Source organism: Hoplias malabaricus, chromosome 5 (assembly GCF_029633855.1).
Source record: "Hoplias malabaricus isolate fHopMal1 chromosome 5, fHopMal1.hap1, whole genome shotgun sequence".
Lineage (NCBI taxonomy): Eukaryota > Metazoa > Chordata > Actinopteri > Characiformes > Erythrinidae > Hoplias > Hoplias malabaricus.
This window is the reverse complement of record NC_089804.1, coordinates 21,103,749-21,119,127: the sequence shown is the minus strand read 5'-3', so window position 1 is coordinate 21,119,127 and position 15,379 is coordinate 21,103,749. Positions and strand designations below refer to the sequence as shown.

Sequence of the window (15,379 nt, the reverse complement as noted above, 5' to 3'; positions counted from 1 at the left end):
GTTGACGTCGCTGATGCAGGCCCACTGTCCGTCTACAGACTCCTTCCAGAGGGTCACCTGGGAACGGAGGTGAGAGAAGAGCACAGGATCAATGTCACGTGGAAAAGATTGTAAATCTACTAGACGTAAACACTACTACATCATGTGTAAACATGCGCACTTAATCTTGGCAGCCATCACAAGAGCAGTGTTCTCCCCCTGTGTAAACACCCTGTTCAGAACGCCCTGTTCCTTTAAATGATAATGAGCCGCTCGCTGTTCACCCCGACCCCGAGCGCACAGCAGTGAGGTGCGAGGAGCAGAAGCTCTGGTTTTTAGCTGTTTTCTCTCTGTGCTCCTTGTGTCTTACCTTTGCCTGTGCGCTCTCACGTAAACACAGGTCCAGCGCCGTGATTGGACAGGCTCAGATGAGAGGGCGGGACAACAGTTTAACAATGTGTGAGTTGGCAGGCTCCAGATCCTCACATTAATCCACATGCACTAGGCAACTGATCCCCCCCCCCCTCCACCCACCCATGATGCACATAGGAAAACTCCTTTCTGATGATGATGATGAATGATCACAAATGTCTCACTAGTTTAGAGGAGAATCACCATCATTTCTCCCTCATCACATCCACAGACCTTCCCTCGTATGTTCCCTGTATGTTATGAAATGGTGAATGCAGCTCCTTTTCTGAAAAAGGCACAGGGGAAACACTCCGCTAAATAAAATAAACGAAACCCCACACTTTTCCAGTCAAACCTTTGTTAAAATTGCATTAGGAATGTTTAGATGTATTTCACAAGCGATCAATTACACGCTCCCCCTGCAGATGAGAGAGTGGCTGGAATATGTTTCCATTTGCAAACTCGCTCTCGCTAATGGAGCATTTGTCCATGAGTAAGATGCTCGACCAAGCGGCTGAACTTCTGAATAATTGTGGGAGAGGCCCCTCTCACTGGAAGCGCAAAGTGCAGATGTGTGAGGCTTCATCGAAATGAAGAAGAGCCTGAGAAGGGTTCATCCGGACGCCTCTCTGAGCCCAGTGAAGCCCAGGCAGTCATTAACCTCCCAACCTTAAAGTGCCAGAGAATCAGGTGCTTTTTCTGTAGAGCTGCTAGCGCTTATTAACAAACGACATGCAATGTTTTTACCGTTCTCTTTAGTACCTTTTACCCAGTCACATCCAGCACAGACCCTTAACCTCCCCTTATCCTTAATCACTTTGTGGATAAAAGCAAAAGTGCCACAACGATGTAATCGTCCTCTGCAGATAGATTAAGTCAGTTTGTCTTTATGGCTGTAACTCACCTGGTTCTGGACAGATTCATAAACAATCACAAAGTGCATCTAACGACTCAAACCATTCCTGATCCTCAGTGTGAGTCCTTAATAAACAAACACACACCTTGTTATCTCCTCCTGAGACAGCCAAGATGTTGCCTGTGATGGACCAGCTGACGTGCCAAACCACGTCGTTGAATTTATGCAGGAGTTTAGCCGTCCAGGTGTTTCCAGAGGGGTCTTCACACGTCCAGATGAACACTCTGCCGTCCTGCAGAGGTCACAGAGGTCAGGAAGAAACAGGACCCTCGGATACACTAATACTACAGCACTACTCACAGCAGGTTATGGTTTGGAAATGTTACGTAAACATATGCCGGGTGACTGTCTGTGAGGAGTGTGGTGTGTTCTCTCTGTGGCTGCGTGGGTTTCCTCCGGGTGACTGTCTGTGAGGAGTGTGGTGTGTTCTCTCTGTGGCTGCGTGGGTTTCCTCCGGGTGACTGTCTGTGAGGAGTGTGGTGTGTTCTCTCTGTGGCGGCGTGGGTTTCCTCCGGGTGACTGTCTGTGAGAAGTGTGGTGTGTTCTCCCTGTGTCCGCGTGGATTTCCTCCGGATGACTGTCTGTGAGGAGTGTGGTGTGTTCTTCCTGTGTCCGCGTGGGTTTCCTCCGGGTGCTCCGGTTTCCTCCCACGCTCCAAAAACACACGTTGGTAGGTGGACTGGCGACTCAAAAGTGTCCGTAGGTGTGAGTGAATGTGCGAGTGTGTGAGTGTTGCCCTGTGAAGGACTGTCGCCCCCTCCAGGGTGTATCCCCGCCTTCCAGGTAGGCTCTGGCCCACCGTGACCCTGAACTGAAAAAGCGGTTACAGATAATGGAAGGATGGATGGACGTAAACATATGTAATGCTCTTCTCACAAGCCTCTGCTTACAATTTCAGAAGCACAATTTGCTTAATCTTCAGATTCCAGACCAAGAAAAAGTGGCGTTTTTACCTGTGAGCAGCTGGCAATCGTGCTGGTGGTCAGTCCAATGGACGGAGCCCAGCCAACGTCTCTCACCCAGTCACTGTGAGCTTCGAGTTTCTGGTCCTCCTTCCACTGGCCGTCCTCTTCTCTGCAAATAAACAACAACAGATGATTTTGAAGGGTCTCTATTGATGAGGCGTTTTGCTCTGAAGGTCACACTCGTGCTACAGTAAGTTTGTTGTATCGTTGTTGATTTCTTTCAAAAAAGGAGGAAAAAAAGAAAAAAAAAAGGAGGAAACAACGCTTACTTCCACAGCTTGACCAAGTTGTCGCAGCCTCCGGACACAAATCTCTTGACGTAGTTGGGCTTCTGTCCTGTCGGCTGGTCTAGAAGACTGCCTGGAACAACAGCTGGTGCCCAACTCACTGCATTACAGCCAATCTGGAGGAGGACGGGGAGAACGTCTTTACTCACGTAATGAAAATAGCAGTGAAACTGTTCAGAGTCACCATTTTTCCAGCATCACAGCACGCTTCTGAAAAATCAACCCAGTTACTCATCCCCTGCTTGGAAACCTGAGGCTATTTCTCAGCACTAGGTGGTGTGTTCTCTGGAGGTTGTGTGATGATGATGATGGTGGTGATACTATAGTTTTCCGTGCAACAGTAGAGTAAATAACAAAACACAAGCCACAGCACCACCTGCTGGCTGAGTTAAAAACATGTTCTTATTCGGTACTGTGATATTTCACAAACACACCAAGGTATCAGAGGAAATATTTTTCAACCACAAAACGGATGCTGTTTACATTATTATCATTAGCTCTGATATGAATCATGTTTGTATTGAAATCTTAATTCAAAAGAAGCGCAAACCTGAAATCTGGAGAGCTACATGTTTAATTCTAGCCTTCATTATTAGGACTAGTGCCTTAACACGTTAAATTTGAGGGCATTTAGCTTCTAAAACAGAGTTAGACCAAGCAGATGCAGCTGGGCATTGCGCTGTGGATATCACCACAACCACCAATAAATGACCGTCTGGTTCTCCACCTTGAGCTCACGGTTACAGCCCGATATTTTTGGTTTTCTTGGTGGATTATAGGTCAGAGAACAATGGCTATTTTAGTCAGAAATGTAATTACAATTACACATTAGGAAACTTGCATTCACACTGAATACCCACAGTGTGTGCGTTGTTAATCTTCTTGATGTCCCACTGCCCGTCACCGGTGTAGGTCAGGATCGAAATGGCCCCATCGGAGCTGCCACAGGCCAAAATGAGGCCAAATTCATATGGTCCCCAGCAAATGGAGTTCACTGTTAAAAAAAAGAAATGCCAAAATATAAATCGACCTCCATCCTTCAGTGTGTGAATCATTACAAGCCGAATCACAGGGAGAAAATAGGAGGAGGTACCTGAGGAGTTGTGGCCAGTGTACTTGTACATTTTATCCCACGCCCCATTCTCTTCTTTCCATATGATGACTTTCCTGTCATAAGAACAGGAAGCGAGGATGTTTCCGTATGTGGGATGTGCCCAGGCCACCTGCCAAACCGGACCGTCGTGCCTGAACACAGCACATCAATAAAAGGCTAGCGTCCGTGTCGTTAAGGTGTTAAGATGCTTGTACGTTACGCTGGCCAAGACTATCACAACGGGCTCAGGACACAAGCTTTATCCTCAACTGCAGAATACTTTATAAAGTGATAATTACACAGTGTAATGTGTTTTAAAGTAAAAGGAACCTACCCCCTCAAGTCAGCCACAAGAATCTGGCCACCGTTCTTTACGTCAAAGATTTTCACAGAGCGATCAGAGGAGCAGGTCGCCAGCCTCGTGCCGTAGTAGTCCATCTGTGCATCATGCTGAGAGAGAGAGAGAGAGAGAGAGAGAGAGAGTGAGAGATAAAGGAGTGAGAGAGAGAAAAGAGTGAGAGAATTCAGATGCCAATGTAAAAATAAACAGGCATTAAAATGAGCCAAACCGTGTTCATTAAAGTAGCAGTAATACTCACAATCATATCCTCGTGTGAGGTGTCCACAGTGTTAATGACAGACACCTGAAACAAAGTGTTAAACAAATGTTAAATCAGTGAGTGCTAATTAAATGTTATTAATAATTTACATAGGAACACAACGAAACGTGACATCACTTACACCTTTTCTTTTAAAAGTAGTGCTTCACTTTACTTGATAACACCAACCAGCTCAATAACAGCTCTATCACATTATTAAACATTGTATCGCCACACAGCATTTTATGACCTAGAGTGTGCACTACAAAGAGAATAAAGAGACAAATGGGACCCAGCCCCAAAACACGATTCTTACAGAAAATATTTACTGAAAGAGTTAAAAACATCGTGGAAACATATATTATCAAAATTAAGGTCCTTAACAAGTGAATCTATTAAACTACTTTAATATGTGTGTGTGTGTAAATATATTATAATGTAAATCAATAAAAGTGGACCCAGGTTAGCATTAGCTGTTAGCTTTTTCCACAGATGTATGTCTGCAAATAACTGAAAGTGTTGTTTAATTAAAACGACAGTTTATTGACACTAAATAACGATTTATAATCTCTGTGAGTTAATCACAATTAAACCGCATTTATTTGAAGGGTAGTTATCACTACAACTTTCAGCTACCAATCTGCGACTCACAGCCAAAAACAGCAGCTATTTCGTACTAAAACACAGATATTAAACACAAAAATATTAAACACAGCTCCTGAAAATGGAGCTAAGAGTGCTGCAGTACTCACCATGTCTGAATACTAATCCCGGAGCTCCAAATTAAATGAAGAAATGTTTTAAAACCGAGAGAGAGTCGAGGAAACGAACCGCTCTGTTCTCTACGTGGCACCGCGCCGCCGCAGAAAGGGTCCGGGTGGAAAAGGACTGGAGAAATGGTTCCACTTAACGGCTGTTCAATCCCAGACAGGAGTTGATACTAATTGACGATTCTCACTAAATGAAAGAGTCAGTTTCAAGAGGCGATTTTACACGGAATGATTTCTAAAATCAAAGTTCTAGACGTTCTGCTATTTTACACCACTTTAAAATAATTTAAGGCAAGTGATTTTATAATGACCTCCATTATCAGGAATAACTAAATCGCTCACGTGATTTAATATTTTTTGAAGGGCTTTGTATATCATATACAATATTTAGATTTTAACCGTTAATATTCAGTCATAAGCTACAGTTATTGCTGTCTGACTGTAAGGTGTAAAAACAAACAACTCAGTAGCTATGTGTGTGTTTCAAACCACATCAGAATATAATGAAGTAGTTATAATTCTGTGCCACAATTAATACAACCTTACTCTATCTGAGGCTGACCTTTAATAATATGTAAAAATAAAACAGTGATTTAAAAAAATGTTGAGAATAACACCTCCTGCAATTCAAGCAAGCGCCACAAGGTGTCGGTATAAACGTGTCCATTCAATTGTGATGGTCCCGCTCAGGGACTGCCTCGTCTTCATCTAAAACTCTGTTGTACGTCAGAATGAAACACAGCCCACTGCCCTCAGTAGGCGGCCTTGATTCTGTTTGGACTCCCCTAACTAATATCTCTCTATTTATAACTGAAGTGTCGAGTTTCCCGGTTTGTTCTGCGCCACTGAAAGCACACGTTATGATTGTGAGCTAAAGCCTTTAGCCTTTTTTTTGTTACTGAACTCTGACATATATCTTTGATTCTGGTTGTTTGTGATTTGGGAAAAATCAGAATGTCGAATGTCACATATCACATCTCCAACCTGTTGGAAAAGATGACATCCACTGACAAAGACTTTCGGTAAGAGTTTGCTTGTTGGAGTGGAAGTCCCATGACTAATTTTTATAAAAATAGGACGCTAACAGATTGTGCTACTGCTGTTTATCTAACAGTTTGTTTATTCTTTTTCAGTTTTAGATCTAATTTCCTTCAAAAGCAGTGGCTATGCCTGGTTTCCTTTAATTACTTTGTCATTTGCTTCATAGAAAACAACTCTCAATATCCAAGTGCAAAATGTTATAGGCAATAAGTACTTGCTTTTTCATTTTACAGCATGAAAAACATTCTGGAAAATAAAAAAGTCGCCTCCGGGTGACTGTCTGTGAGGAGTGTGGTGTGTTCTCCTTGTGTCTGTGTGGGTGTCCTCTGGGTGACTGTCTGTGAGGAGTGTGGTGTGTTCTCCCTGTGTCTGTGTGGGTTTCCTCCGGGTGACTGTCTGTGAGGAGTGTGGTGTGTTCTCCCTGTGTCTGCATGGGTTCCCTCCGGGTGACTGTCTGTGAGGAGTGTGGTGTGTTCTCCCTGTGTCTGCGTGGGTTTCCTCCGGGTGACTCTGTGAGGAGTGTGGTGTGTTCTCCCTGTGTCTGTGTGGGTTTCCTCCGGGTGATTATCTGTGAGGAGTGTGGTGTGTTCTCCCTGTGTCTGCGTGGGTTTCCTCCGGGTGACTGTCTGTGAGGAGTGTGGTGTGTTCTCCCTGTGTCTGCGTGGGTTTCCTCTGGGTGACTGTCTGTGAGGAGTGTGGTGTGTTCTCCGTGTCTGCGTAGGTTTCCTCCGGGTGACTGTCTGTGAGGAGTGTGGTGTGTTCGCTCTGTGTCTGCGTAGGTTTCCTCCGGGTGACTCTGTGAGGAGTGTGGTGTGTTCTTCCTGTGTCTGCGTGGCTTTCCTCCGGGTGACTGTCTGTGAGATGTGTGGTGTGTTCTCCCTGTGTCTGTGTGGGTTCCCTCTGGGTGACTGTCTGTGAGGAGTGTGGTGTGTTCTCCCTGTGTCTGCGTGGGTTTCCTCCGGGTGACTCTGTGAGGAGTGTGGTGTGTTCTCCCTGTGTCTGCGTGGCTTTCCTCCGGGTGACTGTCTGTGAGGAGTGTGGTGTGTTCTCCCTGTGTCTGCGTGGGTTCCCTCCGGGTGACTGTCTGTGAGGAGTGTTGTGTGTTCTCCCTGTGTCTGCGTGGGTTCCCTCCGGGTGACTGTCTGTGAGGAGTGTGGTGTGTTCTCCCTGTGTCTGTGTGGGTTTCCTCCGGGTGACTGTCTGTGAGGAGTGTGGTGTGTTCTCCCTGTGTCTGCGTGGGTTTCCTCCGGGTGACTGTCTGTGAGGAGTGTGGTGTGTTCTCCGTGTCTGCGTAGGTTTCCTTCGGGTGACTGTCTGTGAGGAGTGTGGTGTGTTCTCCGTGTCTGCGTAGGTTTCCTCCGGGTGACTGTCTGTGAGGAGTGTGGTGTGTTCGCTCTGTGTCTGCGTGGGTTTCCTCCGGGTGACTCTGTGAGGAGTGTGGTGTGTTCTCCCTGTGTCTGCGTGGGTTTCCTCCGGGTGACTGTCTGTGAGATGTGTGGTGTGTTCTCCCTGTGTCTGTGTGGGTTCCCTCTGGGTGACTGTCTGTGAGGAGTGTGGTGTGTTCTCCCTGTGTCTGCGTGGGTTTCCTCCGGGTGACGCTGTGAGGAGTGTGGTGTGTTCTCCCTGTGTCTGTGTGGGTTTCCTCCGGGTGACTGTCTGTGAGGAGTGTGGTGTGTTCTCCCTGTGTCTGCGTGGGTTCCCTCCGGGTGACTGTCTGTGAGGAGTGTTGTGTGTTCTCCCTGTGTCTGCGTGGGTTCCCTCCGGGTGACTGTCTGTGAGGAGTGTGGTGTGTTCTCCCTGTGTCTGCGTGGGTTTCCTCCGGGTGACTCTGTGAGGAGTGTGGTGTGTTCTCCCTGTGTCTGTGTGGGTTTCCTCCGGGTGACTGTCTGTGAGGAGTGTGGTGTGTTCTCCCTGTGTCTGCATGGGTTCCCTCCGGGTGACTGTCTGTGAGGAGTGTGGTGTGTTCTCCCTGTGTCTGCGTGGGTTTCCTCCGGGTGACTCTGTGAGGAGTGTGGTGTGTTCTCCCTGTGTCTGTGTGGGTTTCCTCCGGGTGATTATCTGTGAGGAGTGTGGTGTGTTCTCCCTGTGTCTGCGTGGGTTTCCTCCGGGTGACTCTGTGAGGAGTGTGGTGTGTTCTCCCTGTGTCTGTGTGGGTTTCCTCCGGGTGACTGTCTGTGAGGAGTGTGGTGTGTTCTCCCTGTGTCTGCGTGGGTTTCCTCCGGGTGACGCTGTGAGGAGTGTGGTGTGTTCTCCCTGTGTCTGTGTGGGTTTCCTCCGGGTGACTGTCTGTGAGGAGTGTGGTGTGTTCTCCGTGTCTGCGTAGGTTTCCTCCGGGTGACTGTCTGTGAGGAGTGTAGTGTGTTCTCTCTGTGACTGCGTGGGTTTCCTCGGGTGACTGTCTGTGAGGAGTGTGGTGTGTTCTCCCTGTGTCTACGTGGGTTTCCTCCGGGTGATTCTGTGAGGAGTGTGGTGTGTTCTCCCTGTGTCTGTGTGGGTTTCCTCCAGGTGACTGTCTGTGAGGAGTGTGGTGTGTTCTCCCTGTGTCCGCGTGGGTTCCCTCCGGGTGACTGTCTGTGAGGAGTGTGGTGTGTTCTCCGTGTCTGCGTAGGTTTCCTTCGGGTGACTGTCTGTGAGGAGTGTGGTGTGTTCTCCGTGTCTGCGTAGGTTTCCTCCGGGTGACTGTCTGTGAGGAGTGTGGTGTGTTCGCTCTGTGTCTGCGTGGGTTTCCTCCGGGTGACTCTGTGAGGAGTGTGGTGTGTTCTCCCTGTGTCTGCGTGGGTTTCCTCCGGGTGACTGTCTGTGAGATGTGTGGTGTGTTCTCCCTGTGTCTGCGTGGGTTTCCTCCAGGTGACTGTCTGTGTGGAGTGTGGTGTGTTCTCCCAGTGTCTGCGTGGGTTTCCTCCGGGTGACTGTCTGTGAGGAGTGTGGTGTGTTCTCCCTGTGTCTGCGTGGGTTTCCTCTGGGTGACTGTCTGTGAGGAGTGTGGTGTGTTCTCCCTGTGTCTGCGTGGGTTTCCTCCGGGTGACTGTCTGTGAGGAGTGTGGTGTGTTCTCCCTGTGTCTGCGTGGGTTTCCTCTGGGTGACTGTCTGTGAGGAGTGTGGTGTGTTCTCCGTGTCTGCGTAGGTTTCCTCCGGGTGACTGTCTGTGAGGAGTGTGGTGTGTTCGCTCTGTGTCTGCGTGGGTTTCCTCCGGGTGACTCTGTGAGGAGTGTGGTGTGTTCTTCCTGTGTCTGCGTGGCTTTCCTCCGGGTGACTGTCTGTGAGATGTGTGGTGTGTTCTCCCTGTGTCTGTGTGGGTTCCCTCTGGGTGACTGTCTGTGAGGAGTGTGGTGTGTTCTCCCTGTGTCTGCGTGGGTTTCCTCCGGGTGACTCTGTGAGGAGTGTGGTGTGTTCTCCCTGTGTCTGCGTGGCTTTCCTCCGGGTGACTGTCTGTGAGGAGTGTGGTGTGTTCTCCCTGTGTCTGCGTGGGTTCCCTCCGGGTGACTGTCTGTGAGGAGTGTTGTGTGTTCTCCCTGTGTCTGCGTGGGTTCCCTCCGGGTGACTGTCTGTGAGGAGTGTGGTGTGTTCTCCCTGTGTCTGTGTGGGTTTCCTCCGGGTGACTGTCTGTGAGGAGTGTGGTGTGTTCTCCCTGTGTCTGCGTGGGTTTCCTCCGGGTGACTGTCTGTGAGGAGTGTGGTGTGTTCTCCGTGTCTGCGTAGGTTTCCTTCGGGTGACTGTCTGTGAGGAGTGTGGTGTGTTCTCCGTGTCTGCGTAGGTTTCCTCCGGGTGACTGTCTGTGAGGAGTGTGGTGTGTTCGCTCTGTGTCTGCGTGGGTTTCCTCCGGGTGACTCTGTGAGGAGTGTGGTGTGTTCTCCCTGTGTCTGCGTGGGTTTCCTCCGGGTGACTGTCTGTGAGATGTGTGGTGTGTTCTCCCTGTGTCTGTGTGGGTTCCCTCTGGGTGACTGTCTGTGAGGAGTGTGGTGTGTTCTCCCTGTGTCTGCGTGGGTTTCCTCCGGGTGACGCTGTGAGGAGTGTGGTGTGTTCTCCCTGTGTCTGTGTGGGTTTCCTCCGGGTGACTGTCTGTGAGGAGTGTGGTGTGTTCTCCCTGTGTCTGCGTGGGTTCCCTCCGGGTGACTGTCTGTGAGGAGTGTTGTGTGTTCTCCCTGTGTCTGCGTGGGTTCCCTCCGGGTGACTGTCTGTGAGGAGTGTGGTGTGTTCTCCCTGTGTCTGCGTGGGTTTCCTCCGGGTGACTCTGTGAGGAGTGTGGTGTGTTCTCCCTGTGTCTGTGTGGGTTTCCTCCGGGTGACTGTCTGTGAGGAGTGTGGTGTGTTCTCCCTGTGTCTGCATGGGTTCCCTCCGGGTGACTGTCTGTGAGGAGTGTGGTGTGTTCTCCCTGTGTCTGCGTGGGTTTCCTCCGGGTGACTCTGTGAGGAGTGTGGTGTGTTCTCCCTGTGTCTGTGTGGGTTTCCTCCGGGTGATTATCTGTGAGGAGTGTGGTGTGTTCTCCCTGTGTCTGCGTGGGTTTCCTCCGGGTGACTCTGTGAGGAGTGTGGTGTGTTCTCCCTGTGTCTGTGTGGGTTTCCTCCGGGTGACTGTCTGTGAGGAGTGTGGTGTGTTCTCCCTGTGTCTGCGTGGGTTTCTTCCGGGTGACTGTCTGTGAGGAGTGTGGTGTGTTCTCCGTGTCTGCGTAGGTTTCCTTCGGGTGACTGTCTGTGAGGAGTGTGGTGTGTTCTCCGTGTCTGCGTAGGTTTCCTCCGGGTGACTGTCTGTGAGGAGTGTGGTGTGTTCGCTCTGTGTCTGCGTGGGTTTCCTCCGGGTGACTCTGTGAGGAGTGTGGTGTGTTCTCCCTGTGTCTGCGTGGGTTTCCTCCGGGTGACTGTCTGTGAGATGTGTGGTGTGTTCTCCCTGTGTCTGTGTGGGTTCCCTCTGGGTGACTGTCTGTGAGGAGTGTGGTGTGTTCTCCCTGTGTCTGCGTGGGTTTCCTCCGGGTGACGCTGTGAGGAGTGTGGTGTGTTCTCCCTGTGTCTGTGTGGGTTTCCTCCGGGTGACTGTCTGTGAGGAGTGTGGTGTGTTCTCCGTGTCTGCGTAGGTTTCCTCCGGGTGACTGTCTGTGAGGAGTGTAGTGTGTTCTCTCTGTGACTGCGTGGGTTTCCTCGGGTGACTGTCTGTGAGGAGTGTGGTGTGTTCTCCCTGTGTCTACGTGGGTTTCCTCCGGGTGATTCTGTGAGGAGTGTGGTGTGTTCTCCCTGTGTCTGTGTGGGTTTCCTCCAGGTGACTGTCTGTGAGGAGTGTGGTGTGTTCTCCCTGTGTCCGCGTGGGTTCCCTCCGGGTGACTGTCTGTGAGGAGTGTGGTGTGTTCTCCGTGTCTGCGTAGGTTTCCTTCGGGTGACTGTCTGTGAGGAGTGTGGTGTGTTCTCCGTGTCTGCGTAGGTTTCCTCCGGGTGACTGTCTGTGAGGAGTGTGGTGTGTTCGCTCTGTGTCTGCGTGGGTTTCCTCCGGGTGACTCTGTGAGGAGTGTGGTGTGTTCTCCCTGTGTCTGCGTGGGTTTCCTCCGGGTGACTGTCTGTGAGATGTGTGGTGTGTTCTCCCTGTGTCTGCGTGGGTTTCCTCCAGGTGACTGTCTGTGTGGAGTGTGGTGTGTTCTCCCAGTGTCTGCGTGGGTTTCCTCCGGGTGACTGTCTGTGAGGAGTGTGGTGTGTTCTCCCTGTGTCTGCGTGGGTTTCCTCTGGGTGACTGTCTGTGAGGAGTGTGGTGTGTTCTCCCTGTGTCTGCGTGGGTTTCCTCCGGGTGACTGTCTGTGAGGAGTGTGGTGTGTTCTCCCTGTGTCTGCGTGGGTTTCCTCTGGGTGACTGTCTGTGAGGAGTGTGGTGTGTTCTCCGTGTCTGCGTAGGTTTCCTCCGGGTGACTGTCTGTGAGGAGTGTGGTGTGTTCGCTCTGTGTCTGCGTGGGTTTCCTCCGGGTGACTCTGTGAGGAGTGTGGTGTGTTCTCCCTGTGTCTGCGTGGCTTTCCTCCGGGTGACTGTCTGTGAGATGTGTGGTGTGTTCTCCCTGTGTCTGTGTGGGTTCCCTCTGGGTGACTGTCTGTGAGGAGTGTGGTGTGTTCTCCCTGTGTCTGCGTGGGTTTCCTCCGGGTGACTCTGTGAGGAGTGTGGTGTGTTCTCCCTGTGTCTGCGTGGCTTTCCTCCGGGTGACTGTCTGTGAGGAGTGTGGTGTGTTCTCCCTGTGTCTGCGTGGGTTCCCTCCGGGTGACTGTCTGTGAGGAGTGTTGTGTGTTCTCCCTGTGTCTGCGTGGGTTCCCTCCGGGTGACTGTCTGTGAGGAGTGTAGTGTGTTCTCCCTGTGTCTGTGTGGGTTTCCTCCGGGTGACTGTCTGTGAGGAGTGTGGTGTGTTCTCCCTGTGTCTGCGTGGGTTTCCTCCGGGTGACTGTCTGTGAGGAGTGTGGTGTGTTCTCCGTGTCTGCGTAGGTTTCCTTCGGGTGACTGTCTGTGAGGAGTGTGGTGTGTTCTCCGTGTCTGCGTAGGTTTCCTCCGGGTGACTGTCTGTGAGGAGTGTGGTGTGTTCGCTCTGTGTCTGCGTGGGTTTCCTCCGGGTGACTCTGTGAGGAGTGTGGTGTGTTCTCCCTGTGTCTGCGTGGGTTTCCTCCGGGTGACTGTCTGTGAGATGTGTGGTGTGTTCTCCCTGTGTCTGTGTGGGTTCCCTCTGGGTGACTGTCTGTGAGGAGTGTGGTGTGTTCTCCCTGTGTCTGCGTGGGTTTCCTCCGGGTGACGCTGTGAGGAGTGTGGTGTGTTCTCCCTGTGTCTGTGTGGGTTTCCTCCGGGTGACTGTCTGTGAGGAGTGTGGTGTGTTCTCCCTGTGTCTGCGTGGGTTCCCTCCGGGTGACTGTCTGTGAGGAGTGTTGTGTGTTCTCCCTGTGTCTGCGTGGGTTCCCTCCGGGTGACTGTCTGTGAGGAGTGTGGTGTGTTCTCCCTGTGTCTGCGTGGGTTTCCTCCGGGTGACTCTGTGAGGAGTGTGGTGTGTTCTCCCTGTGTCTGTGTGGGTTTCCTCCGGGTGACTGTCTGTGAGGAGTGTGGTGTGTTCTCCCTGTGTCTGCATGGGTTCCCTCCGGGTGACTGTCTGTGAGGAGTGTGGTGTGTTCTCCCTGTGTCTGCGTGGGTTTCCTCCGGGTGACTCTGTGAGGAGTGTGGTGTGTTCTCCCTGTGTCTGTGTGGGTTTCCTCCGGGTGATTATCTGTGAGGAGTGTGGTGTGTTCTCCCTGTGTCTGCGTGGGTTTCCTCCGGGTGACTCTGTGAGGAGTGTGGTGTGTTCTCCCTGTGTCTGTGTGGGTTTCCTCCGGGTGACTGTCTGTGAGGAGTGTGGTGTGTTCTCCCTGTGTCTGTGTGGGTTTCCTCCGGGTGACTGTCTGTGAGGAGTGTGGTGTGTTCTCCCTGTGTCTGCATGGGTTCCCTCCGGGTGACTGTCTGTGAGGAGTGTGGTGTGTTCTCCCTGTGTCTGCGTGGGTTTCCTCCGGGTGACTCTGTGAGGAGTGTGGTGTGTTCTCCCTGTGTCTGTGTGGGTTTCCTCCGGGTGACTGTCTGTGAGGAGTGTGGTGTGTTCTCCCTGTGTCTGCATGGGTTCCCTCCGGGTGACTGTCTGTGAGGAGTGTTGTGTGTTCTCCCTGTGTCTGCGTGGGTTTCCTCCGGGTGACTGTCTGTGAGGAGTGTGGTGTGTTCTCCCTGTGTCTGCGTGGGTTTCCTCCGGGTGACTCTGTGAGGAGTGTGGTGTGTTCTCCCTGTGTCTGTGTGGGTTTCCTCCGGGTGACTGTCTGTGAGGAGTGTGGTGTGTTCTCCCTGTGTCTGCGTGGGTTCCCTCCGGGTGACTGTCTGTGAGGAGTGTTGTGTGTTCTCCCTGTGTCTGCGTGGGTTCCCTCCGGGTGACTGTCTGTGAGGAGTGTGGTGTGTTCTCCCTGTGTCTGCGTGGGTTCCCTCCGGGTGACTGTCTGTGAGGAGTGTGGTGTGTTCTCCCTGTGTCTGTGTGGGTTTCCTCCGGGTGACTCTGTGAGGAGTGTGGTGTGTTCTCCCTGTGTCTGCGTGGGTTTCCTCCGGGTGACTGTCTGTGAGGAGTGTGGTGTGTTCTCCCTGTGTCTGCGTGGGTTTCCTCCGGGTGACTGTCTGTGAGGAGTGTGGTGTGTTCTCCGTGTCTGCGTAGGTTTCCTCCGGGTGACTGTCTGTGAGGAGTGTAGTGTGTTCTCTCTGTGACTGCGTGGGTTTCCTCGGGTGACTGTCTGTGAGGAGTGTGGTGTGTTCTCCCTGTGTCTACGTGGGTTTCCTCCGGGTGATTCTGTGAGGAGTGTGGTGTGTTCTCCCTGTGTCTGTGTGGGTTTCCTCCAGGTGACTGTCTGTGAGGAGTGTGGTGTGTTCTCCCTGTGTCCGCGTGGGTTCCCTCCGGGTGACTGTCTGTGAGGAGTGTGGTGTGTTCTCCGTGTCTGCGTAGGTTTCCTTCGGGTGACTGTCTGTGAGGAGTGTGGTGTGTTCTCCGTGTCTGCGTAGGTTTCCTCCGGGTGACTGTCTGTGAGGAGTGTGGTGTGTTCGCTCTGTGTCTGCGTGGGTTTCCTCCGGGTGACTCTGTGAGGAGTGTGGTGTGTTCTCCCTGTGTCTGCGTGGGTTTCCTCCGGGTGACTGTCTGTGAGATGTGTGGTGTGTTCTCCCTGTGTCTGCGTGGGTTTCCTCCAGGTGACTGTCTGTGTGGAGTGTGGTGTGTTCTCCCAGTGTCTGCGTGGGTTTCCTCCGGGTGACTGTCTGTGAGGAGTGTGGTGTGTTCTCCCTGTGTCTGCGTGGGTTTCCTCTGGGTGACTGTCTGTGAGGAGTGTGGTGTGTTCTCCCTGTGTCTGCGTGGGTTTCCTCCGGGTGACTGTCTGTGAGGAGTGTGGTGTGTTCTCCCTGTGTCTGCGTGGGTTTCCTCTGGGTGACTGTCTGTGAGGAGTGTGGTGTGTTCTCCGTGTCTGCGTAGGTTTCCTCCGGGTGACTGTCTGTGAGGAGTGTGGTGTGTTCGCTCTGTGTCTGCGTGGGTTTCCTCCGGGTGACTCTGTGAGGAGTGTGGTGTGTTCTTCCTGTGTCTGCGTGGCTTTCCTCCGGGTGACTGTCTGTGAGATGTGTGGTGTGTTCTCCCTGTGTCTGTGTGGGTTCCCTCTGGGTGACTGTCTGTGAGGAGTGTGGTGTGTTCTCCCTATGTCTGCGTGGGTTTCCTCCGGGTGACTCTGTGAGGAGTGTGGTGTGTTCTCCCTGTGTCTGCGTGGCTTTCCTCCGGGTGACTGTCTGTGAGGAGTGTGGTGTGTTCTCCCTGTGTCTGCGTGGGTTCCCTCCG

The 15,379-nt window shown here is 51.8% G+C and overlaps 2 protein-coding genes across 2 annotated transcripts in view; one reads left to right on the top strand and one right to left on the bottom strand.

The window, feature by feature from the left end:
* sec13 (SEC13 homolog, nuclear pore and COPII coat complex component) overlaps positions 1–5,158 on the bottom strand; it is a 5,534-nt gene extending 376 nt beyond the window's left edge. Inside the window, exons 1-9 of the mRNA XM_066671456.1 lie at positions 5,003–5,158; positions 4,251–4,295; positions 3,986–4,101; positions 3,652–3,803; positions 3,419–3,552; positions 2,541–2,674; positions 2,260–2,380; positions 1,392–1,538; positions 1–57 (exon numbers count right to left, since the gene is read on the bottom strand). The exon at positions 1–57 is cut by the window's left edge and continues 376 nt beyond it. Coding sequence (XP_066527553.1) covers positions 1–57; positions 1,392–1,538; positions 2,260–2,380; positions 2,541–2,674; positions 3,419–3,552; positions 3,652–3,803; positions 3,986–4,101; positions 4,251–4,295; positions 5,003–5,005 — 909 coding nt within the window. The 5' untranslated portion in view covers positions 5,006–5,158. The remainder of the gene's footprint in view (positions 58–1,391; positions 1,539–2,259; positions 2,381–2,540; positions 2,675–3,418; positions 3,553–3,651; positions 3,804–3,985; positions 4,102–4,250; positions 4,296–5,002) is intronic.
* Positions 5,159–5,877: 719 nt separating this feature from the next.
* The window catches only part of cand2 (cullin-associated and neddylation-dissociated 2 (putative)), a 30,582-nt gene continuing 21,080 nt past the window's right edge, over positions 5,878–15,379 (top strand). Inside the window, exon 1 of the mRNA XM_066672146.1 lies at positions 5,878–6,042. Coding sequence (XP_066528243.1) covers positions 5,975–6,042 — 68 coding nt within the window. The 5' untranslated portion in view covers positions 5,878–5,974. The remainder of the gene's footprint in view (positions 6,043–15,379) is intronic.